The 24,642-nt window shown below is 34.6% G+C and overlaps 2 protein-coding genes across 2 annotated transcripts; one reads left to right on the top strand and one right to left on the bottom strand.

The window, feature by feature from the left end:
• Positions 1–600: 600 nt before the first annotated feature.
• On the bottom strand, positions 601–23,957 carry LOC136807157 (transcriptional adapter 1-like). Its single transcript, XM_067063733.1, has 10 exons — positions 23,868–23,957; positions 8,470–8,554; positions 6,143–6,179; positions 4,922–5,045; positions 4,349–4,443; positions 4,011–4,064; positions 2,829–2,978; positions 2,413–2,552; positions 1,889–2,018; positions 601–1,268 (listed from the first exon to the last, which is right to left on the bottom strand). Exons 2-10 carry the CDS (start codon positions 8,529–8,531, stop codon positions 1,098–1,100), a joined length of 963 nt encoding a protein of 320 aa, XP_066919834.1. The 5' UTR covers positions 8,532–8,554; positions 23,868–23,957; the 3' UTR covers positions 601–1,097.
• On the top strand, positions 19,037–23,772 carry LOC136807156 (uncharacterized). The gene is made up of 5 exons (XM_067063732.1): positions 19,037–20,840; positions 21,011–21,186; positions 21,461–21,766; positions 21,955–22,668; positions 22,914–23,772. The coding sequence occupies exons 1-5, from the start codon at positions 20,728–20,730 to the stop codon at positions 23,306–23,308; spliced, it is 1,704 nt and encodes a 567-aa protein (XP_066919833.1). The 5' UTR covers positions 19,037–20,727; the 3' UTR covers positions 23,309–23,772.
• Positions 23,958–24,642: the final 685 nt, after the last annotated feature.

Below are 24,642 nucleotides of genomic sequence, written 5' to 3'. Positions count from 1 at the left end.
AAGGGATCTGGAGAAGAGCGGAAATATTTTCTTGCGTTGAATTAAGAGATTATGTAACATAAAAAAAGCTAACATCCCTGTATCAGTGGTACCCTCTTTGGATTTCATAATATAAAGCTCTTTGCTTATAGGTTAAAAATCATTTTTCTCAAAACCGAACGGGTATATCCCCAATGGCCCAACTTCAGTATCCTCGGCGTTACTCATAGGCCCAATTGTAAAATTAGATTTTAATCTTCCCTCTTTTTGCGCTAAAACTCGTCTAAAGGTACCAAAAATAAAAATTAAAAAAAAAAAGAATCCCGAGGGATTCAAAATTTCGTCATAAGGGAACAAAAATGAAAGTTTCAGAAAACATATTTCATCTGTGTTACATGTAGACTGCTGGAATATTCTAACGGATTCGTGCTCATTATATACTACCTGTGGGTTTGCAGAGGTCATCGATTCAAACTACTACATGGAATCGAAGACTTTAACATTAGAGGAAAAATCAATATTTGACTTTTTTGGTCTTTTTATCCTCAGTTGTCGATCGAGTTGGATTTTTTTGTTCAAATTGAGTAAAATTTAAATGGGAATTAAATGCGTGCGGTTGAATGACAAAAAGTTTCTGATTTTTATTCGCCAGGAAGAATGATCTAGAAATGTTGATGGTGGAAACCTAGCTTTACAAAAAATAATTGTTCTTGTCGAATTTCATTATTGGAAATTTCACGCGCAAAAAGTTCGAAGTTCATAATTTAGCGGAAGATTGTTCCCGCGGAGGAAGTTTTTTCAGCGGGAAGGAAAACCCGATGATTGTTCATGTTTGACAAACATTAAAAAAGTTCCTCTTTCGATGATCGGGCAAGGCATTTATTATTCTTCAAAGAAAAATCCATAGAAACTCGATGCTTCATTCTCCAATATTGACAAAATTACGTATCTTGTCCAAGTCCTGCACGCGAGGTTATCGATTGCTCTTCAATATTGGAGTAACTATTTTATCGTTGAATTTTAGAAAATGAAGAAAAATTGTTTCCTTAATTTCCTATCCGAAAATGTCAGCCATATTTTGGATCTTCCCGATTTTTTTCCAATTCCATATTGTTAAACTAAACTCTCAAAGCCCTTTGCTGTTTCAGTTTTTCATGTAATTTTCTTGTTTCTAAGATATAAAGTTCATTTTGTTTCGTTTCGTCGATATCAGGGTGCCATGAATTGGCTAACACTCTCTCCATGTTTCCCGCGCGAACAGTGTGAGATGGAATGGTGTCCTTCTTCTCCTAGAAAAATAAAAATGAAGAGTATAACGAGATAACTTCAACATCGCCCCTACTTGTTTCATCAGTGTTTTTCGATGTTCTTGAAAAAGTTTCTTGTAGGAAATATTTTCCATAGAAAGTACAAATGGCCAGACTCTTATGTAGCCTGGTTAACCAAGCCAGTTTATACAAGGCTAATACGGCTGACGGCAATATAGCGTTACTTTAATGATTTTTATGATGTACGGAATTCTAAGTTTGCCTGGAAGAACTAGGTATTTATTATCAGATATTCAGTCACAACTTACCATCAGATTTACCAAGTGAATGAATCAATCTGGCTTAGGTTTCTAGGCTAACTCTTATGGTACCAAATACTCATATTGTATAAACTTTACCCTCTCAGTAACAATATGGGGCTAACAACAGCCAAATTTTACATACACGGGATAAGATTACCATAATATCAAATAAACCAATTCTCAATTTAAACTAAATTACAAGAGAAAATTTGTTTTTTTTCAACAAGACTTCCCGGTTGTTTGTTGTTTTAAACGTACTACCACCTGTAAACAATGTAATAAACAGAAATAACAAAATTTTCTTTATGCTAATGTGAAAGAGATCTGGGGTTGACTCACCAAGATAGTATCGCGTAAGTCAGGAAGTGAAATTGGAGGTAAAACTGAATTTCGAACTTCTCCTGCAGCGAAGCGAGCGTAACATTCCGCTTCAGCTTGTTCATACGTTTGAAATCTTTGTTTGGCGTCCCTGCGGGAAAAAGAACAAGAATAATTCAAAAGAAAAATGAGAATAAAATGGGAGTCCAAAATTGAGATACATAGCTTGTCGATACTTAACTTTGGCTTGAAACCAATACAATTCCAAGTTGCAAGGTGATGAACATGAGATAGATATAGAGAATATTCATAAAAAGTGTGCCGCAGTCTTTATCGAGATATTGAAAGGAATCTTGATGCTAAGTTGCGTTTTCAACTGGTTATCCCTTAAACTAAAAAAAAAGCCCTTTCTAGTAGTGTATCGATTCCGGAGGGTCACAACAGTCTATCACCCAGTCCAGAAATGATTACTTAGAATTAAAAGAGTTAGGTAAGCAAACAGGGAAATGGTTTCACTGGAACAAGTATAGAATAAATATACCGACCTTGGTTTAGAGAGGGAGTTGTTTAAGAGAAGTGTTTTGATGTGCGAAGAACCATAGCGATGTTGAAAATGACTTCCACTTCTTATTTTAAAAGGTTTCCGTCGCGATACACACGCCGTCAATATGTTCTTCAAATGTGTCTACAGATTGAAAATAACTTTACGTTAAATCTCAATCAATCTTCGTTAAATTACAGTCTTGGTCCTGGTACTTTAAGTAAACGCCTAAAAGATTCTCAAACTATTTCTTCTTTATCTTAAAAAAGTTCAAGAATCTTTATTAGCAAAACTTCTCTAGAGTGAAGCAAAAGAGGAACTATTTTAACCAACGCTTGAAGATAGTCAAAGGGAAGGCATTAATTATAGAGGGTCGAAATGGTTGTGCATAAAGTCGAATCATGTTGCCATAAGGCTCACCTCGACAGCCGACACAAGTAAATGTGCTGACTCATCAGAAATTTGTTCTAGTTCTGCATCCAGTGCACCAAGGTACAAGCGACCATACAATGTTGCTACATCCGGTAACACCAAGTTTTGTGTGCATAGTTTAACGTCGTGTTCATCACCTATCGTAAGACAGATAATGACTGAATTTCTTTGAACTCCTCAACCTATTAAGTGCCATCGCTCCGTAAATTCAAATTTTCAAATATTTATCAAATGCGCGTACACACCCCAAATAAGAACAAAATACTAACCTGGACTTTTTATTCAAACGGGGTATAAATAACAGGGTGGCATGGGGCGCGGCGCTCCTAAATCCTGCTTAACCGGTACAGGACCAAAATAATAGCGATCTCATTTGATGCCAGTGGCATTTAATTGGTTAAAGATGACACTACCTATGACATCGAAGGTCTCATTGTAATTACAAATTTGGGCTCAAATTTTGCTTAAATTTAATTGTTGTGATTTTTTTTTTTTACAGGTTTTTTAAAAGGATGTTAGATAAAGGTGCGTAACTCAAAAGGTCACAAAATCTGGGAATCTTCATCTTTGAAGCGTATTCTTAGCTTAGAAATTGATTAATGGAAATTTGATAAACTGGGAAAGATAAGTATAATTGTATTTAGTACAGTGACTGGTCTTTTAGTTCATTTCTGGTTACTGCATGTAGATGATCATGTTGAGAGAAGTATGCTTACCCTGGTTGTCAAATGAAGATGATAAATGGAAGATTTTTTGTCGACAACATGAAAAGAAAGAAGGAAAAATTCATTTAGAAAGAAGAATAAGTAGTTATCTCAATAAACATTTATTTTGATTCACAAACAACTTCTCGTTACGTACATGCCGTACGCGTTTTTAGAACGTTATTATAACGTCTTTGAGCTGAGCCTGGTTAGAGCCTATTTTTTTGACAATTTTAGCCCATGCGTTCTTGAAATTCTTTCATTTTATAATACACAGAACAACCTTGGGTTAATAAAAATTGGCCTTCTGCTCTAATTTAAAGTTGAGAAGTAAAAGAATTACTGTACGAAAGTTGCAAGTTTCATTCTCAGGTTGGCCATGTTCTTACGATGTTCTTGTCTTTCCCAAATTCCAGCCTAAATGTTCTTATAAACTGAATTCTAATAAAAAAAACGTGTAACTCACCCGTTTGATAAAAGTCGGCGTATCTCTGAAATGGTCCACTTCTTCAAAAGTTTGCTAAAATGGATGAAAAACAGTAATTATAAACAAGACATCAAGGTTTTACTTGATTTTCGTGTATTTTAATTGCGACACGCTGTCTACTTAAAAATGTAGTTTCCAATCAAAATTTATAACTCCAAATTAACCTAAATGCCTTCAAACTCAAAATGGCGCATTTTTGTGGTCTTGGCTTTACATTCCGACGAACATGATGAAAGCACACTACGGAAGCAATTACTCAGAAAATTTAATGCATTTTCAGAATTTCAAATACAAATAAATGAAAAAGGGGAGCTTACAATTTCGGTTGATTCGCTTGGTCTTTTTATTCTTGGTTTTCTTAACTGAACAGATCTGTTCGTTGATTTACTTTGACTTTTTGTTTGGTTGGGTGCTGAGAAAGCAACAAATACGAAAAAAAGAATCAAATTGATACTTCTGCTAACGGGACAAGCTGGAGTTTTTACAAGCCCTTATTTGATTTGGTTGGTCGTTAAGATATAATAAAAGAATCTTATTACTTTTTCTAAAGAACGCGTCATCTCTATCACTTCAAATGACCAATTAGTGAAGTATCTTGTAAAAACTCCATCTCATCTCCTGCTAACAGCTTCATCTTCAGTTTAGATAAATTGGAAATAACAATAACAATTGAAAAAATGGAAATCCTATGACATTCTAGTATGTCAGAAGGCTAAATTTACGAAAATAGTTCGAGGCTTTGATAAGGAAACTGAAGTTAATATTATAGTTTAAATGCAGTCTTAGGTTGTCCCGTAACAATTATCGTATAATGATACAACTCCGGTTAATCTATATAACACATATAATAAACGCTTCTTTTAAATAATAATTTGGAGTTTTTCTTTTACCTGGGGAGCTGACAGCCACAGATTGACATTTCGCCAGGATGGATAAAATGAATTCATTGTGATAATTAATTTTGCCTGGTCCCAATAATTCGAATGCTTGTGTATCAAAATCATCTTTGGTAATCTTGAAAAAGAGAACAGAAGTTCTAAACTAAGCCAGGTTATTACACACATGCAAGGCTGATAAAAAAGAAATTCAATTCGTTTATATAATACACGAAAATTTACATGAAAAGGGATTTTAGGTAATAGATGAAAACAAATAAAGATGAGATCGATTTGGAAATTATAACTGCGTCCGCTACTTAAGGCAGTAAGGAAATATATTTACACCACTCGATATCGCGAAACTAATTTGCTTGGCTCACAAAATTTAGCAACATCATGTAAATCGCTCGATAGCATTAAAGATTATGCAAATATAAACCCTAACTTAATCAACCTCAGGTCATATAAGGATTCTTAATTGAAGAAATCTTTAAGAGCCAATATTTCAGCCATAACTTCATTAATAAAGGATCGGAAAAAGTTACAATATATGGCTCCGTCAACAATATTCCCGAAAAACGTTCACTTGTCAAACAAACGATTTATAAGGGGTTGATATTGAATCAAGTAGTTTGGTTGTTTTGTATCGGAGGAAAGAAAAAGGAGACGGGGATGGACGTTTGTGAAATATAGTAATCAAGCAATGTCTAGGGGTTGTCATACTTACGAAACAAAACATCACGTTAGTATAAACCTAAGAGTATAGTAGACAAATAGAACACTGCCACAAGGTGCTTAAGGCTATAGACTGCCCCAGGATTTTACCAAGAAGTGGAAAAATATTGCTCTTTCAATAAACATTTACAGTACTCTATATAAGAAAAAAAGCCTGCAGGTCACCTTGGTCCCAACAATACCGAGTTTATGTATGTGGGTTTTTCTGAGATGGAGACGGTGGAGTTCTAATTTGTCTATATCCTGACTGACCTGAGGACGACGGTAAATCAACACTTTTATCGTCCTCGATTTTGTGGGTTAAAACTGCGGGTTGTTCCAAATCGCTTCAGAGACTTTACCGTATTCAAAAGTGCAAATACATAAACTCGCTAATAACTTAATCATGTAGTATTATTAGAAGGTGAGTATTGAAGTTAATTGATACTTTTACGACACGGAGAAACTTTTTTCTAATGTTTTATAAATATATCAAGAGAATCTCTAAGAATCTAATACCTTTTGTTTGTACCATAGTTTCATATTATTCCAGTATCTGAAAAAAATAAAGAAAGAAATGTTATGATGAAAAAGACAACACGTGAAAAGCGCAAAGAAGCAAGAATATGGGTAGACCAGAATCGAACGAAATTACCAATCTGACCAAATCGAATGCAATAGATCTTATAGAACACAATGGACACTAGATCGAGCGTCGAAATTCAGGACGATATTCAATTACTTCAACTTTGGACCTTTGATGTTTTGGACTGTCGATCGCATTTGTTTTTGTATTATGTTTGAAATCTGTATAGTACTGAGTTTGACTGTCGTCTCAGGATGGCAGATCAATTTTGACTGGCCGATAGCATTGGACTTGTTTCGATATTCGGTTTACATCTAAATTCAGTTGAAAGGCTACAAACTGAATTCTGTATTCTCCTACTTATCTTTGATAATCAATATACTAGGGAAATACAGGGAAACAGGCGTTGGACTGAGTTTTCAGTATCCAGTACAATACATTATATGAATGGTAGATGAGATTCCTTCGCTCACAGAAAAATTCGTTCAAACAAAGTTCGAGCTTAGTAATTGCAACTTGCCACAGAGGAGCATACATTTGGTCAAGCCCCATAGCTACAAGTGCGCAAGTCTGCATTCCTACAATTCTCCATGTTGCTATGACATACGTAAACATCATTTTGAAGGAATTCTTTACCAATTATACTTAACAAGGCGCACGAATAAATTTTGAAGAAGAAAGTTTTTTTTTATAAAAGTTGACATCAAGGGAAGAAAAATTGCGCAATGAAAGTTCCGTATTTCCTCTTACTTTACCACAACTTTTAGAGGGTTGGAAATGTTGACGAGATTGAATGGCTCGTAATGACAAACTAATTGGATTTTAAAACACGTTAAATGAGGTTGGTTTCTTGGCGACTTGATAATGAACGGTAGATCAAGGACTTCACTAAAACCTTTAAGTATCGGGTTTAACAGTAACCAGCCAAGCAGCTAAATGACTCATCATTGATACTTTGAAATTATAATCAAAGATATATGATTGACTATTGTTTTAGTGTTGGACAAAGAAAATTAATTAACTTAATGTCAAACTCATTGACACATTTTCACCGCAAAATAGAATATCATTTTGATGAAGGATATCGTTTCAGAGTGATCAGCGATTTTTAATGTAACACCGACAAAGGAAACAGTCAAGCAGTTTTTGATTTCAAAATACAACCGATTTATTCACCGAACGAGCTTTTTAAGCCCACAAACCACCGCAATTTTGTACGCATCTTAATTATGATTAAACCTGAATTTCTGCAACACATTCAAGAAATTATATAAGTTTTTTTCAAACGAGGAAAATCAATTTTGGATCTGTTATCATATTTTTGATCATCCCAACAAATATTTGAAACTCGATTTAATGGTGGCTGATCAAATGTCTCTAGATTTTGCTGATTCAAATTGACGAAAAAAACGACGGTTAAATAAACATTAAGCAATGGATAAGATGACTGAGATTTCGGTACGGTTAACTAGTTTGCTGGTAGATTGGTAGACTTTCCTGAATTCAAAGAAAAAAGTATTTATCATTATTTCCAATCAACCAAACAGGAAACAATGCGATCAAAACGATTGAAAAAGGATCTCAAACTTTCCACCAAAATAAAAATCTGTCGGTTCCGTCAACTTATTTCAAAATAATCATCAAGTAGTGAACCATTTTGAAGTTTTCAATAACGTCATTCATCCTGGCCGATGTCTGAGGATTCCTTCCAGTTCCAATCAAATTAAAGAGAGTGTCCGAAGCTGTCCGAAAACAGAATTGCTTTAAGAAGTGTTTTCTTTGACTATTTCGTAGCGAACGGACGCGCAATTTAAACAAAATTGACTTTTTGTTTATATTTCTAAGCAATCTAGTTTCCCCATTTTAACCTTTAGCCTCACTGCTCTTTCAAATGTCCTGGCGTCTCTACTAGTAAATTTGTGTATGCGATAAGTTCTGAGAAATTTTTCTAGAGCCTGATTGACTCAGGACGACTGTAAACCAGCGATTTTACATACCGTCCTTGACGGTGTGGGTAGTTCCAACTCGTTTCAATCACTCCTCCGTCCTCCAAAGGGCAGATAAAAAACAATCGAAAGCGCATTCGTCAGTATGCAATGTCTTCTTTTTTTCACAATCGAACGCGAGGATTACAGATACGGTTTATATCCCACCTCCCACTCCACTCTTTTGACCAATGAAATCGCTAAAATCTTACCGATGCGGGATAAATAAAATCATTACTGTTTCCAGGGCTTAAAAGACGGTACAAACTTCTTACTTTTCACTGTATTCACCAAGGGCTTCCATCAGCTTTCTCCTTGCCGTTGCAACGTCTACCATTTTGAATTCTTTGATTGATCAAACTGAAAAAGAAATAGAAAAAATTTTACAATTCAACTAGATACTCTAAAAAATTGGTCTCTTATTATTTTGCGTATTCGTATGAAATCTCTGGATAAGCCTAGAGGTATTAGACTCGTCGTTTTCTTCACGCGCAGTGCAACTGGCTAAGACCATAAAACCTTTGGAATCAAATTTCATAATTCTAGCCAGCTCGCGGTACACGAATGTGAAGAATTGGCCAACTTTTTTGGTCTGGAACATTATTTTTTAATTGAGAAATTTCAAAATAATATCAATCAGTTGTTCCAACAAAATGCCAGTTTTCGCAAACAAGGACGGAAAACCACAACAAGCAACGACCTGTTCCCGGTTTGCGGCCGGTCCCTTTGTATTTTGTGGCCGGAATTACTGATTGACCAAAACGGAAAGGGTAATTGGATGTGTGACATCATTCAAACTCATTTATTTTCCCTTTGTTGATTGTAAGGGACAAAAATAAATGGTCAAGTTTGCCTTCCTTATTTGATGTCATTTATTCTTTTAATGACCCCAAAAATATCAAACTTAAGGGTTTCTTTCTAATTATCATAAGAAAATTTTGGGTTTCCGAGAAATTAACTGCGGTGTATGTTAAGAAAAATTTATTTTTAAAATATTCGTTTCAAATGTATCTGACATGAGGAATCCCTCTGTGTTATGACAATCTTGTTAAGTTGTAAGCGAAAAATCTCCTTGAGTTTGTCATGTGATTCTGTTCAAGTTCAAGGAGATTTTTCGCTTACAACTTAACAAGATTGTCATAACACAGAGGGATTCCTCATGTCGGATACATACAAGAATCTCCTTGAATTTGTCATGTGATTCTGCGATGCTACTTGCGTAGTTTGAAAACGAAGAACAAAAGAGAGTTAACGGGAGCCAGGATCATAGAGAGAGTTTCAATAAGAATATGTCGAGAGATAAGAAGCAGTGGCGTAGAATCCACTTTTGTTTTATAATCGCGTGAAACTAACATTAGAGATAAACAAAACAACAATGTCTTTGTAGCTTACTTAAAACAAATTGAATTTCGGAGGTCAAGCTACTACTTAACTTCATCATGGCGTCTCATAGGTAGCTTAGCGCATTGTTCCCAGTATCCTTTCTTGCGCACGAAATATTAATAAAAAAACCTTTAGCGCGTCAATGAGGAAATGACTAAGACAGAGACAGGTCAATATATTGTGCTAGTTACATAAAAATTACGTTAAATTATCTCATTTGAATGGATCAGTTAAAAATAATCTTTCCAAATATGAATTCTGCTTAACTTGATTCCTTCCAACGTCTATTTTTACTAAAGTGGACAGGGAAATAGTCTTAAGGAAAGTGACTTAACTTAATACAGCCGTTTTCGCATAGAAAAGTTTTCCTGTGCAACGAACAACTTTAGTAGGATTGGAGCATGCAGTATAGAGAGAGACAACATGTACGCAAACAATCATTCAGGAAGTCATTGCAATTACATTTGACAATATATCATCAACAAAAAGATGCTGTGTTGTGATTGGCTCTTTCGTTTTTGTGCAATAGAGCAATTTCGTTGAGTGGGCGACAATGGTGGACTCTAATAGATAGATATTTGCCAAGAAGTAAAGGCGTCTATAGAGGTCTTTCTGCTAACTTCTCCAACGCAACAAGAAACTTTTGCATTTTGTGTTGGGCAGAATATCGGCCGATTTGCCTGTTTTAATATAATGATTTACTGAGATCCTATCATGAAGGTTGAAAAACAAACCATGCGCACTCCCCCGCTGCAAATTTGCTGATGTGTCTCCCATTGGGAACGGGTATCAAAAGGGCTTGCGTAGACGGGACCAAGTCATGAAGTAATACCAGTTACCAACCTTAAATTCATTACCAGTCTCCTCGACCGACTATAAAAAACCAGTAAGCAAGTAGGCAAGGACTAAATGATTTTGCGTTATTGGTACACTTAATTGCTTGCGAGGCTTATGTTTTATTTCCAGCACATCTAGGGCCTAATCTAGTTACTTTGCATGATTTGCAAAAGCGTTAAAACACGTGAATAGCAAATAATTGGCAAAATAATTAAAATGTTGAAATGACTTTTATTTCGAATGGAAACCGCAGGCAAGGGATGACAATGCTTTTTCTGTTTGACAAACGATGCCATGTGATTCTGATGCAAAAAACATGATTCATTATAGCATCTATCAAAAAAGACCTCGATAAGAGACTATTCTAGTCAAATCACAAAATTTGCATAGGTGTACATTTTGAATGTTTCGACCCACGCAAAAAATCAGATCTGTTCACGTATCAGTATTTTAAGCGATGTATGGCATTCTGCCAACATAACAAATTCCCTGTTCTGATAGAGGACTAATTCAGGTTGTAGTAGAAAATGAGCAAATAAGCAAAAAATAATGGAAGGACAAACTGATATTACCATAAAAATGTCGGGGTAAAGTGACGAAAATTTTGAGGGGGTGACGAAATCTTTCCCCGACAAATCTTTATTCCCCGATATTTTTATCACCCGACCGAAATTTTTCCCCGACGAAAAAAACCCCGACTAAATAAAACTCCGACATTTTTTTCCCCGATAAGGTATCTCGTAACAGTTATCGTATTATCATATAACACCTATCAATGAATTACACGGATTATGAAAGACGCTAGTCTGCAAATTTCCTTCGTTCAAAAGTAAACCCTTTTTAAATTTCGTTACTTGGAGCTCTGACTAGTAACTATTGACGAAGTTCATTATCATTTTCACAATTAATTTGCAGACAAGAAGCTCCACCTTACCTTAACGAGGAGGAATGAAATCAGTCATTAAAACGGTTCAACTCATTTCATTAAAATAATCAAAACAATCTTTTGACCTTCCTAAGAATAAGAATTCCTGTCTCACAAAGTTGACCTTGAAGTAGTCAAAAATGGCAGGTAGTATGATGTAACCTTTGTCTATTAGTCTAAAAGTCAATTATTTTTAACACTCCTTTTACAAACCTGGAGGGAATCCCGTCTTTACTGGAAGATATGGTCATAAAATCATCCTCAATGAGAAAATAACCTGAAAAATCTCACTCTGATCGGGCGATTCCATAACAATGGTACAAACATTAAAAATGAAGTGGGACAATGCCCTCCAAAACCAACGCTATTGGGTTTTAGAACTGATTACAATTGATTTTATAGCAGATTTGAATTTTAATTTCCACTGAGTAACAAGGTTAGTAAAGAAAAAGAGCTAAATTATATAATTTTAAACCGACCGAATATTGTGTTGCATCATATTCTAGAATTGGATCGTTTATAAATATACACCTTCCACAACAAATTTATAGCAGTGGGTGACATTAAAAGCATAAAAGAGAAAACACTGAAGCACTAGAATATCAAATTATCTCAGTAATGATGTCGGTTACATGGTAGGTCTAAATGACTCTTAATATTGTGCATGAAGTTTACAATTTGTGAAGGGATTGATGACTAATACTAAACCTTTAAATAACTCGTTCCTTACACAAGGTCAAGTACAAGTTCTAAAGCAATAATGAGACAATTTTTGCCACACTTTCGCTGAATTCGGTGACCCGGCGGAGGCTGCTTATTGCTTTTTGATAGACCGGATGGCTCCAAACCGAGACTCCATTTTTTTGGCTTTGCTTGAGCACGCAGCAAATCTATACAACTAGATCCAGGCCCTTTATTGAAAAACGAAAGTGAAAAAAGTGGAAAAAATGGCGGAATCATCTCTCCTAATCATGAAGCAAAGTTCAGTAAGAAATCGACTCAGTGAGAAGTAAAAAAAATTGTGGCAAAAGTGTTAAGTGTAAGTCCCAGAGATTGTGTTGGCTTGTAAAGTAAAAACGTTTTGTATGCATAATGGCATCTTTCCAAATGTCTACGTAAAAGAAGGCGGCCTTAAGAACAGGTATCGAACACGTGATTTGAAAAGATAAAATATAAAGAACGGTACAAAAAGACTAATTAGTACTCATTAAGCGTAATAAATTTCTTGGACTTGCCACAAAGACATTCATCACATACTCAACAACATTAAGCCAATAAAACGACGTCTGTAAAATACATTAAGTATTTATAGATCATAGGAAATATACTTCCTTAACGAATGAGTCACCCACTATCCATTGAAGCATCAAGAAGTCATCATTTGAGAAAGTTGCCATTAAACACATATTATCGAAGTTTTAATCGATCGTGTCAAATTGAAACGAACGACAGTAGCAGGAAACTCATCCAACACCTAAGGAACATTAAGGCAGGAAAATGGCGAGAGGCTATTTCAGATTTAATGCTTGGCAGCTAATCTAAAGCTTCCATAGTGATCGGAGATTATCTTTTAAGGGTTTCATAATCCTCCGCTTATTAGAGCACTTAATCGTCTTCACCGAACCAAACCCAAAAACCACAAGGGTTGGAAGGTGGATTTTAAAAATAAAAACTTCTAACCAAAAGCTTCAATAATGGTATTTTGTAACAAGCCAATCAAATATATCATTTAATGGATTTCACTATTATAATAGTCCAGACTCGATAATTCTACTGTACTTTGTCGAGCTAAAATTTAAAAAGCTTCACATGTGCAATTTTCATATTCTAAAATGTAACATTTCCAGGAACAGTTGGAAAACAGTTTTCTATTGAAATTAATGTAAACATAGGTACTGAGAAAATTCAGGTTCTTGAACAGAGCACCCCAAACAACAAACATTTTCAGCTATCACAAGCTTCCTCATTTTCTCTAAAACCAACTTGATTTTACCAATGAAGATCTATAATGCAAAAACAATCTGATAATTTTATATAATTTATAAATAATATAATTATTTATAATATTTTATTTAATAGCAACATTAACAAGCAACATGCTGAATGGACCTACCTGATGATGAAAGTTAGTTAGCAATGCAAAAAGAAAAATGAAAAAAATCAGTCAGAAAATATAGCATTTAGCGAAAATACACAACACAATAAATTCATCATTGATTGTTGATGGGGGGAGAGAGAAGGGTTGTAGGGAAAAAATAAATAGGAAGTTCTGGTCGCAAAAATCAGTTTTATTGACAATTGAATCATGCTTGATGGTGAGCATTGTTATCAATAATGTTTTTGTGTGAAAAACATTAAAAATACAAGGAAAAAATCCAATGAAAATCTGCAAAAACGGCGATTTCCAGCAACCTGAAAAAAATTTTTTCTCAAAAATCGAACTCAGCCATTTTTTGAGCATTGCTAATACGCATCTTTCTGCAAAAAATCAGAAAAAACTAAAAAAGAAAATTCGAGAAAAAGTCAAAAAACCGGTTTTCCGGCATATTTCCAGCCTTTTCGGCCGGAAAAAAATGTTTTTCGAAAATCGGGCTCCGTCACATTTTAGGTATTGTCATATTGCATTAGTGTGAAAATTTCATAAAAATATATAAAGTGCAGCTCGAGAAATTCAAGAAATACTGTCTTTCCGGCGAAAAAAGGTTGTTCCGGCGACTTTTGAAATAGTTCCGGCTTCAAAAATCAATTTTATTGAAAATTGAAACATGCTTGATGGTGGGCATTGCTATTGATAAGGTTTTTGAATGAAAAAACAACCAATTATATGGAAAAGTCTAATAAAAATCTAGAAAAACGGCGATTTCCGGCATATTTCAGGCATTTTCCGCCGGAAAAAAATTTTTCTTAAAAATCGGACTCAGCCATGTTTTGGGCATTGTTAATACGCATCTTTGAGCAAAAAATCAGAAAAAACTAATGATGAAATCTTGAGAAAATGCCAAAAAACCAGTTTTTCCGGCATATTTCCGGCATTTTCGGCCGCAAATGAATTTTTTCGAAAATCGGGCTCCGTCACAATTTAGGTATTGACATTTTGCATCAGTGTGCAAAATTTCCTGAAAACATATAAAGTACAGCTCAAGAAATTCAAGAAATACCGTTTTTCCGGCGAAAATCGGCTGTTCCGGCGATTTTTAGAAAGTTCCGGCTTCAAAAATCAATTGTATTGAAAATTGAAACATGCTTGATGGTGGGCATTGCTATTGATAATGTTTTTGAATGAAAAAACAACCAATTATATGGAAAAGTCCAATGAAAATCCAGAAAAACGGCAATTTCCGGCATATTTCCGGCTTTTTCGGCCGGAAAAAATTTTCTCTCAAAAATCGGACTAGACCATGTTTTGGGCATTGTTAATACGCATCTTTGAGCAAAAAATCAGAAAAAACTAATGATGAAATCTCGAGAAATGCCGAAAAACCAGTTTTTCCGGCATATTTCCGCCATTTTCGGCCGGAAAAATTTTTTTTTCGAAAATCGGGCTCCGTCACATTTTGGGCATTGCCATTTTGCATCATTGTGCAAAAAATTAGAAAAAACTAATGAGCCGATCCCGAGAAAAGCTGGCAACAGACGAACGAACGAACGAACGGACGAACGAACGAACGGACAAGGGTTAATTTAAAGGACTACCTTAGGTAGGTCCAAAAACGTGGAGTAAACTTGAAGAAGTGGAAGTTAAAAAACAACGCATAAAGGAAATTATTAAAGGGTTTAGTGAAGTGTTGATATTATTTTTATGTGAAGATTATGGGATGTATTTTTAATGAGGGATGTTTATTTTTTTAATGAGGGATAATTAAAATGTAAGGAAACTAATGATGAAGGGTTTTACATTTCGTAATATAAAGTTAAAAAAATAGATCGGAGACTGTCCAGAAGATTTAGTAGCATTTCCTGTAACCTTTACAATCTTAGTGACGTTTTTAGCTTATGGAGTTTCTTTTTGAGATTAGAGAGATGCCGTCATTAGTGTTGAAGTCAGTATTGGCAACTTCAAGTTTTGCGTTTAATGATCGAAAGGAGAAAGGTGTAATTTTAGAATGTTTGGTATTTTTGACACCTTAATTGGTGTCCAATAAAAGTATTTGGCAGGCTGAAAAAAGGGTTAACAGTACAACCCACCGGTTGACATCACAAATCCCTACATCGATGACAAATTTATACAATTTTGTGTACTGCATGAATAGAAACTACATAATTAAATCATTGTAATGGATAATGATACAAAAATAACAGAAAGAGGAATATTGATGACAAAATTTATATTTGCGTCGAAGAACATAATATTTCTATTTGGATAAACTGGTTATGTAATTTATTGGCATAAACAATATTCAGTCATCTTTTTGCAACAAACAGACAATTCATTCAAGATACACACTTAAGCCATTATTATGTAATAGGCTAATAACGGACCCGTATACTACCTTTTCTCTAACCATCATGATTAAATTTGAAAAAAGACTTCACTTATGATATTTTTAGCAATTCTACTTTAATGAAATTATATTTCGGACTTTTGGGCTCTCGGAACACAAGAGAAAAGAATACCTTATCGACCCTTTTTACACCGGCCCTTATTAGCGTTATTCATGATATGCACCATTTTAAAGTCTTCTGACATTACACGTTTTTTTATATAAGGAACACGTTTATAAGGAGCTCGAGGCTGAAAATGGTCCTAAAAATAGGGAATTGTTAAGGAACTGCTCAGGCTGAGAATAAGAAAACAAGTTTTAAGGAATCCAATTTTTGCGAATCCAAACTTAGCAGCTATGTAAATAAGGAACTCGATAAGGAACTTTGAGGCTGAAATTCTCTGTAAAAATAAGGAACTCCAGGCTCAGAGCAAAGTTAAGGTTCCTTATAAAAAAAAACGTGTACATCACGGACCCAATAGCTGATTGGGTGTAAATGGCGTAATGACTAATTTTACGTCACTTTCAACCAATCAGCTGTTGGGTCCGTGGAAGACATTGCAATGGTGCATATCATGAATTTTTTTCTTTGCTGATGTAAGAAATAGGGCCAGTGTAGGCTAGCGTGATAGGGGCTGGCGCTAAATTAGGGCCGGCGTAAAAAGAGCTAACAAGTATATTATTCTTAAAGAAGATTCGCTTAAATAGGTAAAAATTACGAGCGCAGTCAAGAGGAACGGAGAGGCTCCATTTTCATATAGCTATCTATGTAAAGGAAAGGGTGCAACTCATTTATTGAGATTAGCTTGCTTAAGATAAGGTAGATAATATATCAAAGATTGTAATACCGTAACCCGCAATTGGAAATAAAGTCTCCGCCGAGGAGGATATGCGCGTGCTTTAAATGTAGCGTTTATATGCAGAAAAAAAGTGAAGTAATATCGCTAAGCATAGAGTTTGGATGATTTCCTTAGCAGGACGTTCTGCACATCCATAGAACTTCTTGCCGTTACTTTCCGATCAAAATGTTGAAATGGCAACATTATTTTAATAAAGACAAAACATGTTCAATTTTTTGTCTAACATTTCCTTCTGTGCAAAGGAAACTTTTTATGATGGAAACGAGTACAAGTGATATGTTTTCAAAAGATGAGATAAAGGAGATGATATTGCATTGTAGATTAACGATTGAGCTTTGTAGTATAATTTGTTCTTTCCCCGCACTTTTCAAATCTATAAGAACAGGTGGGCAAATTGATAGAAACAAAGTCAGAAGTTCATGGAAGGTTACAAAGTGGTAGGAGCCTATTCGAAAGGTTATAGCGAACTATCTGAACTGAGGGTGGTCCAGCAGTTTTAACGACCGTCGAAAGTTTGATGAGGGAATCAAGTTTCTCGACGAAGTTTAATAATAGCGGTTTGTGCAAAAGAGTAACAACATCATAAAAAGTACATTTTTTTTGGTCCATCAGTTTTAACGATGATCAACGGATTAGAATAGGTGGATTAACTTCTCTCGTTGCTCCCAAGAGAGATCCATTGTCTTCTCATTGTTACAAGAAAAATCTGTAAATGACTCTGCGCACTCCTCGTTTAGTTTTTTCATTGTTTTTATAAGAACAATTTTCCAATTTATACAGTTTCGAAAACGAATTTGTCCTATGATTCGATCAATTTTGATGATTTTGCAAATATTTTAAATCCTGCACTTAAGTTTTAGCATCAACAACCGCTAGACCAGTTTTAATGTAAATTTTTAATCTTTTGTCAATGGCAATCTTCAGATAAGTGAAAATTAACGTATGGTCTATAACTAAGAAACTATCGATGGGTCACGAATGGGTTGCATACTGGTGAAAGAAGACTGTATTTAGAATTAGGAAAATAAATTTCAAATTATTTGGCTAATTTCTGCATTGGATAGAAAGGGCTAAAAAAGTGCATTTTCTTATTTAAAATGTACCACGTGATACGTAATGACCAATGAAAATGTTGAAAGTAATGATTTTTTACAACTTTTTTACAACTTATCAAGTTTTAATTGCTAGCAAACTCGTAAAAAAGTTTGATAACCTAACGAGGAGTGTTTTCTATGAGTTCTTAATCCACCTATTCTAATCCGTTGCGATGATCGAAAGTTTGATGAAGTTTCTCGACGAAGTTCAAGAATCGCAGTTAGTGAAAAAAGTAAGAATGAGATCATAAAAAGCACATCATTTTTTACTCCAGTAAATTACCATCAAAAGCAATTAAAAATTGGGGAAAAAGCAAATTGTAAAACACCCGAAATCAATGTGCGTGTTGAATAATGAAGGGTTGAATTGATGATAAATATAGTCGTGACCGTAGAAAATGTCTGCAGTATGTTTGGCAACTCCGCCAAGAAAGATGATTTTTTTCCGCCACCAAGCCAGTTTTGTGGGTGGTGTGAGTGGATGATGAGGGGGAAAGGTGAATCATTTAACGCCACAAAAATATCAGGTAAGTAACGCCCCCAAGCACAAAAACGTCATTGTGGATCATTTAGCGCCACAAAAATATGTGGTAAACATCGCCCCAAGCACTAAAGCGTCACTGTGGATATTAATCCATTCGAAAATATTATATCATGCGAAAACAAAGAATCAAGACTTGAAAGGATTTTTGGAGCGAAATATTAGATTAAGAGAGTTAATACACAAACAATTGACTTTGAGGTCAACTAGCTTTGTAGACGTGCATTCGCCACTTTCCTGTATATATTGTTAAGTTTCTCCCAGTTGAATTTTTTACTTTCAAATCGAATATATGGGACCGCCCAAAGTTTGACAAACAAGAAGAAAAACGTGTGACAAATATGAATGTATTGCACCCAACATGGCATTCACATAGACTTTCGTACAAAAGATAAAAACAATGAATTTGTGACGTGATGGAACCCCTTGAACGTCAGAAAATCAATTGAAGCTGTGACGAAATGTTTCTAGGGTGATCTCTTGTTGAAAGAATAAATTACTATCATTAAGTATTTCAAATTGTCTAAACTCCAATCTACCACTACACTATCAAAACAAAAGAGATATTGGTAAGAGAACAATAGTTACACAATTGACTAATTGTTCTGAAGCTCATTAAGAGTTGATTGTTCATAGAACAACACGGTCATTAAGTGAAACAATAACAGGAAAATGTATGCGTGCTGTTACGGTTACGAACCATCAAAATGGTGAAAAACTTGTTAGTAATAATATAGTGATATCAATCTCATTATGAGGACAGTGTGAAAAGGTGGTTTCGCTCGTCCTATATCTCTCTCTCTCTAAACCATAAATGATATTTTTCAAGGGGTGATCAATTAGGGTAAATTGAAATTATCATGGTAATGCGAATCTGCTGGATGAAAAAGTTCGATTGATTGATTGATTGAAAAAGCTTGTTGATGTTTTGATCATTTGTGTTTATTTGATAACAACTATTATGAAGAATATTTGACGCTAACGATTTTATCGAGCTATACAGTTTAATTTGGAAGTTAGTATGCGCTTTTGGTATTACCCTTGTATTTTAATGCTCGATTTTATCTTCTTTCATGTACATATAGACCGTGGTAATTGGACGTTTCACGATCTTCGTTTTAAGAGTGGTATCTGACAAATTTTAACAAAGATATATTTAAACAACAAGTTAAATAGTTTCGTTCTACATTTAGTACAAGATTAAGATTGTGGTGATTGCAACTGATATATCCAAGATAACGATAGACAGGATTTACTGAGAAAGTATCAGAATTCACCGAACAATTTTTGAGGAGTTATTGAGCAATTTCGTGAAATTAGAAATCAAAAAGGAAGATAAAGATGCCTGATCAATTACAATAAATACTGTTAAGGTTGATTATATGTGAATGATAAGTTATTGGGTAGAACTGAAGACTGATTGGATATCTTATGGTGTATTCAACGAGAAAGACAGATCAAAAACTTGAAAATAAGGCAGACAAGTTTCATGGGATTGAAAGTTGAAATTTATCATTTACAGTAATCAAGGAAAATACAGTATTGTTGGAAGAAAGTTGAAACATTAAAATCAGTAGCTAGAGGTGGGCATAACCTTTCAAAAAATTAGGTCACTGCGCCTGCTCATTGTTTATGATGCGTCTTGGTTTTTCAGTTCAAACAATTTCAAAAAGTTCTGAAGCTAGGTAACAGTCACCAAGATGCAGAGTAGGTCAAAAAGGAGCTGACCAGATTAAGCGATTCCGGTAGAATAGGAAAATAGTAACGAAAGGAAATCTTCTCAAATCTTGGCGGCTACCAAAAAAGAAAAAGAAGGATAAAAAAGCTTTCAGAAAATGATGATGACAGAAAAGTTGTTCAGAAAAAAAAAGTTAATTAAATTTCCTTTTGAAAGACAGGATACAACAGCAATTATAATTTTGAAAAGAGATATTGTGAACAATAAAGAACAAAAGACGTGAAAGTCATTAGTATTTAATCACCTCCTCATTATAACAAAAAAATGAAAGAATAATATAAGAGGCTACCACTGGTCATCTGATGATACCAAGGGGAGATCTAGTATTACATAAAAATTAATCACCATTTATTCTATCCTGTTCTTCTATTTATTGTTTTTCAAAAAAGAAAAGAATATTTGTTCTTGCATCAATAATGGAACACCATGACTAATACCAATTCGCAATGCAATAGTTTCCTGTGGTTGTGCTTCACTTTCAATTGATTTGTTTCTTTGCGTCTTTTTAGCGCCAGGGTGTGACTTTTTGTTTACTTTAAAAATCCTGGATGGAATTGCTTCCCTTTTTGTACATCATCTAGAACTGGTATGAAAACCAATGACTTTTTCATTTCAGACGTAAAATAAATGAACTTAAAAAAGTCGATATAAAAGTGATACAATAGTTACCAAAGATGTCATCTTTTACATTGGTATTATCATTATGTATTTTATCTTGTGGTGTGCTTGGAAATTCTAACAATAAGGTCAACCTTCCAACCATGGTTTGGGACCCGAACAATGCAATGTAAGATCATTCTTGCAATTCTATATTTCAATTGACAATTAAAATAGTTGATTTTTCATTAGTTGAAGAGTTATTCATAATTTTCATCCTCTGGCTTTAACAAAACCAATGCGAAAAAGATTCCCTTTGTTTCCAATATAATTGATTACAAATCATTTCTTCTTCTTCAGTTTCACTTGCAAAGAACCAGTATTTCGTATTCGAAAATCGGACAAGCTTTCTGTCAACTGTGGCATGCACAATGTACATAATTATTTACGTTTTGGCGCACCAAGCTTTAATCAACCAACAACACAAGTCATGTTTGTAGAGACAGAAAAAGAATACAATCAATGTAACATTACTGGTAAGGCATTTTTTATTTCTTGCACTGTCATGTTTGTGGTAGATGGTTTTCACTTTTGAATCTAATGCTTGTTGTTCTTGAATGAGTTTGTGGTGAAAGAAAGTTTCATTTCTATATGTAACGCAAAAGTCATGCTTGTGGTGTAGTTTTTGTGAGAAAATTGTATGCTTTTCATATTCGAGTGCAATTCTTGTTGTAAGATTTTTTTCAATTTGAAGTTAATTCGATTTTAAGTTCTTTGGTTTTCAAGAATCTATTATGTTTGTGATTTTAGCTGGAAAACCAATCTTGAGATGTAATGCTGATTCAAATGAGAGAGCGGCACCAAGTTGCGTTAAAGGGATCAATTGCACTCAAAACGTACCCTTAGAATTTGATGAACATTACCCAATACCGGTCGGTTTGAGAGCTGGTAAAATGTATCATTTCATTGGAGCCTCTGGTGCCAGTAATGCTCCTTGCATCGGCAATGATACCATGTTTAAAGAACCAATGAAATTCCGAGTGTACGTTTGCACAGATGAAGAGGAGGATGAAGGACTGTGTGAACCATGTCAAACGGAAAGCTGCTACCATTCACGTAAGTGTGCATTATATTGTATGTAAATTGTACTGTATAAAACACCTCGGGAACACTTTCTTTCTGCTACAGTAACCATAGGCAGGTGTATTGAATTTTTAACATTCTTCATACCATCTTAGGAATATCAGTATGACAAATTTTTATCACAGAAATTCTCAATATTTCTTTATATTTTCACATTACAGGCTGCCAAGAAACGTGTACTGAATGGGTAGACAGCTCTGAAAACATTTTCCAAGATAAAGAAGGCAAATGTTTCAAAACCCAAAAGAAGACTTGTACATCGAACCTTGTCGCTATTAGTCAAACTGATACTCGTGAAGAAAGAATCGCTTGTCCACAACCAAAATGCGAAAAATGGAGACAATCGAAAGCTCTTCTTTACAAAGATGGAGTTTGCTCAAAACTGAGAGAGCGCGAATGCATTGATTTCCGTGGGAATAATACAATCCAAAGAGAAATGGACGAGCTTGCATGTCCACCCAAAACATGTCAAATATGGAGCGTCCTGGAGAAAATCAAAGTCACAACATCACAAGGAGACAAATGTTCGGAAAAACGACAACGCTTTTGTTCGTTCAAAACAGAAGACAATCAAGAGCAAGCTATAGTTGAAAATAAGGAATTTGAAGTTAATTGCACTCAACCTACACTACCTCCACCAATTATCATCACTACGGAAGAAACCAAACCACCACCATCACCTTCAGTAGCGGCTAAAATTGTTTATAGAGAAAATACTGATAAGGAGACTTATATTTACATCATCATTGCTGCCAGCTTTGGTTCCTTAATTGTTGGTATCATGTTGGGCTTCTGTATAACAAAATGTTGTCAAAGAAATTCGAAATCAGAAGTGATTAAAACTGTTGAGAAAATGATGCCATTAGAGGGAGTAGGTAAGACACCACAAAAAATTTATTTTTGGGTATTTTTGACTTGTATAATTTGCGATTCTACACTGCAAACGTTTGCAAAACGAAGGTTTTTCAAATTGCTCAATTTCACTTTGGAAATAGATACTTTAAGTCTCTTGTTGTCATATCAATTAAAAAAACGATCAAAAATAAAAAAGTGTTCATAATAGATATCGGATGCTTAAGTGATTAATAATCATTTCCTTTTGTTTTTCAATCAATTTCAGGTCCAGTGGTTGCTTATGAAAACAAAAACTTCACCTTAAATCCAGTAATGGAGGAAGGACAATTAGCAGACGTCGAATTTGTTCCAGCCACGGCGACGATTGGTAATACTAAACGGCAAGTTATGGTCGCTAGAAGCGTCTCCTTTTACACACCAGAGGACCTTCAACAGGGAGGCAAAATTGATCGCCGTAATAGCGAAGGCAATAGACGGGCTTATCGGCCCCCGCGTACGATCAATGAATCGAGTCGTAATGTAATGCGACATCCTAGCGCCACCTCTAAGACTGTTTTAATACGTAATCATAGTGACGTTACAGAACGTACGTCGTCAGAAAGTGACGGGTCAGTGTTTCATTTGAGACAACCTGATGATTGTACTTCGGAAGAAGTTTGAGTGGAAAGATCACCAGGATGATGAAATGGATGAAATCCCTTGTGAAGAGGCGAAGAAGGGTGAGAGGTCAGTCATACAAAGACACTAGACGACTCTCTGTACTGTGAATCGCAGTAATCAGTGCCTGTCTTCCTGAAAAGACAAGACAAAGAACCAACCACGGATGTTACTTTTGTCACTTGGATATTTTTGTAAATAAACTGATCCAGAAGAAACATGAGAAAAATGGAAATGGACAAAAGCAAAGAAGTAACTAATAACTGGGAGATGACTTCCAAAAATCATTTACATATATCTTCGTTTGCCAACACATATCAATTTGAATACGTGCTCTTGATAAACCATAAATTACCACGTGCTGTAATGAAACAACTAAAATATTTGAATCAAATAAATCTTGTAAATAGTAATTAATTATTTTGATGATGAAGAGAAATGGATTTTATTTTTATGATGAAACAAAACTTCATTTGACTGGGATATTCTGACCGATTGGTATCACTAAGATTTCAGGGAAATCTGCCAGACAGAATAATCATGACATCAAATGTGGCCTTACCACTCTTGATTGGCAATGCTCCAAGATCTTGTCTTGACAATCTATCAACTTTCTCAATCTTTATTCTTCATTGCCAAGACATTGATGAATCATCCAATGTTCTTGTTTCTTATTTAATTTTCCTTTTTCATTTTCAGTTTTTGTTTTTTTTTCTAAAAAAAAAATTATCCGAGTTTAAGAGGGTTCAAGAGGTTTAAGGGTAGTTCAGATTCCCAATACAAGGAGATAAAAAGAACCATCATTAAATATACCAACGTCATTGTGGCCATTGTCTAATTATAAAAACATTATTTGGAACATGCCAGATCAAAACAAATTTCGCGATAATTAACAAAATGGTTATTTAAGTACGTTCAATCACTTAAAGCAGCCTTCCAGCAATAAAAAAACTAGCTGAGCACTTCTCTGAAGTCATCAAAAACACAAAAACACTCGCATGATAATAACAGTGATCAATAATGACCGCTACTAATTTCTCATTATATTCAAAAATAATAATCTTGTTCAAAAAATAATATATTATCATATGTGATATAGTGAAATCCTCTGATATATATATCTACTAGAAATAATATCGATCTACACACTTTTTTATAAAAACATATGTTGAGACTCAGCTTTTTTTTGAAGGTTAACCTCAAATCATTCTTATCTCCTTCTTATTTTTTAGGGCCAGGTAAATTAGGTTTCGTAGGTGTCTTAATGCATATAAAATTCGACCAAAGGTTTGTTTCAAGTTGATTTTCTTCGTGCTTTTCAGCCTGATTATTCTTTT

This window comes from Clytia hemisphaerica, unplaced genomic scaffold (genome assembly GCF_902728285.1).
Source record: "Clytia hemisphaerica strain Z4C2 unplaced genomic scaffold, Clytia hemisphaerica genome assembly, whole genome shotgun sequence".
NCBI lineage: Eukaryota > Metazoa > Cnidaria > Hydrozoa > Leptothecata > Clytiidae > Clytia > Clytia hemisphaerica.
The sequence above is the reverse complement of the archived record's forward strand: the minus strand, read 5'-3'. Positions and strand labels throughout refer to the sequence as shown.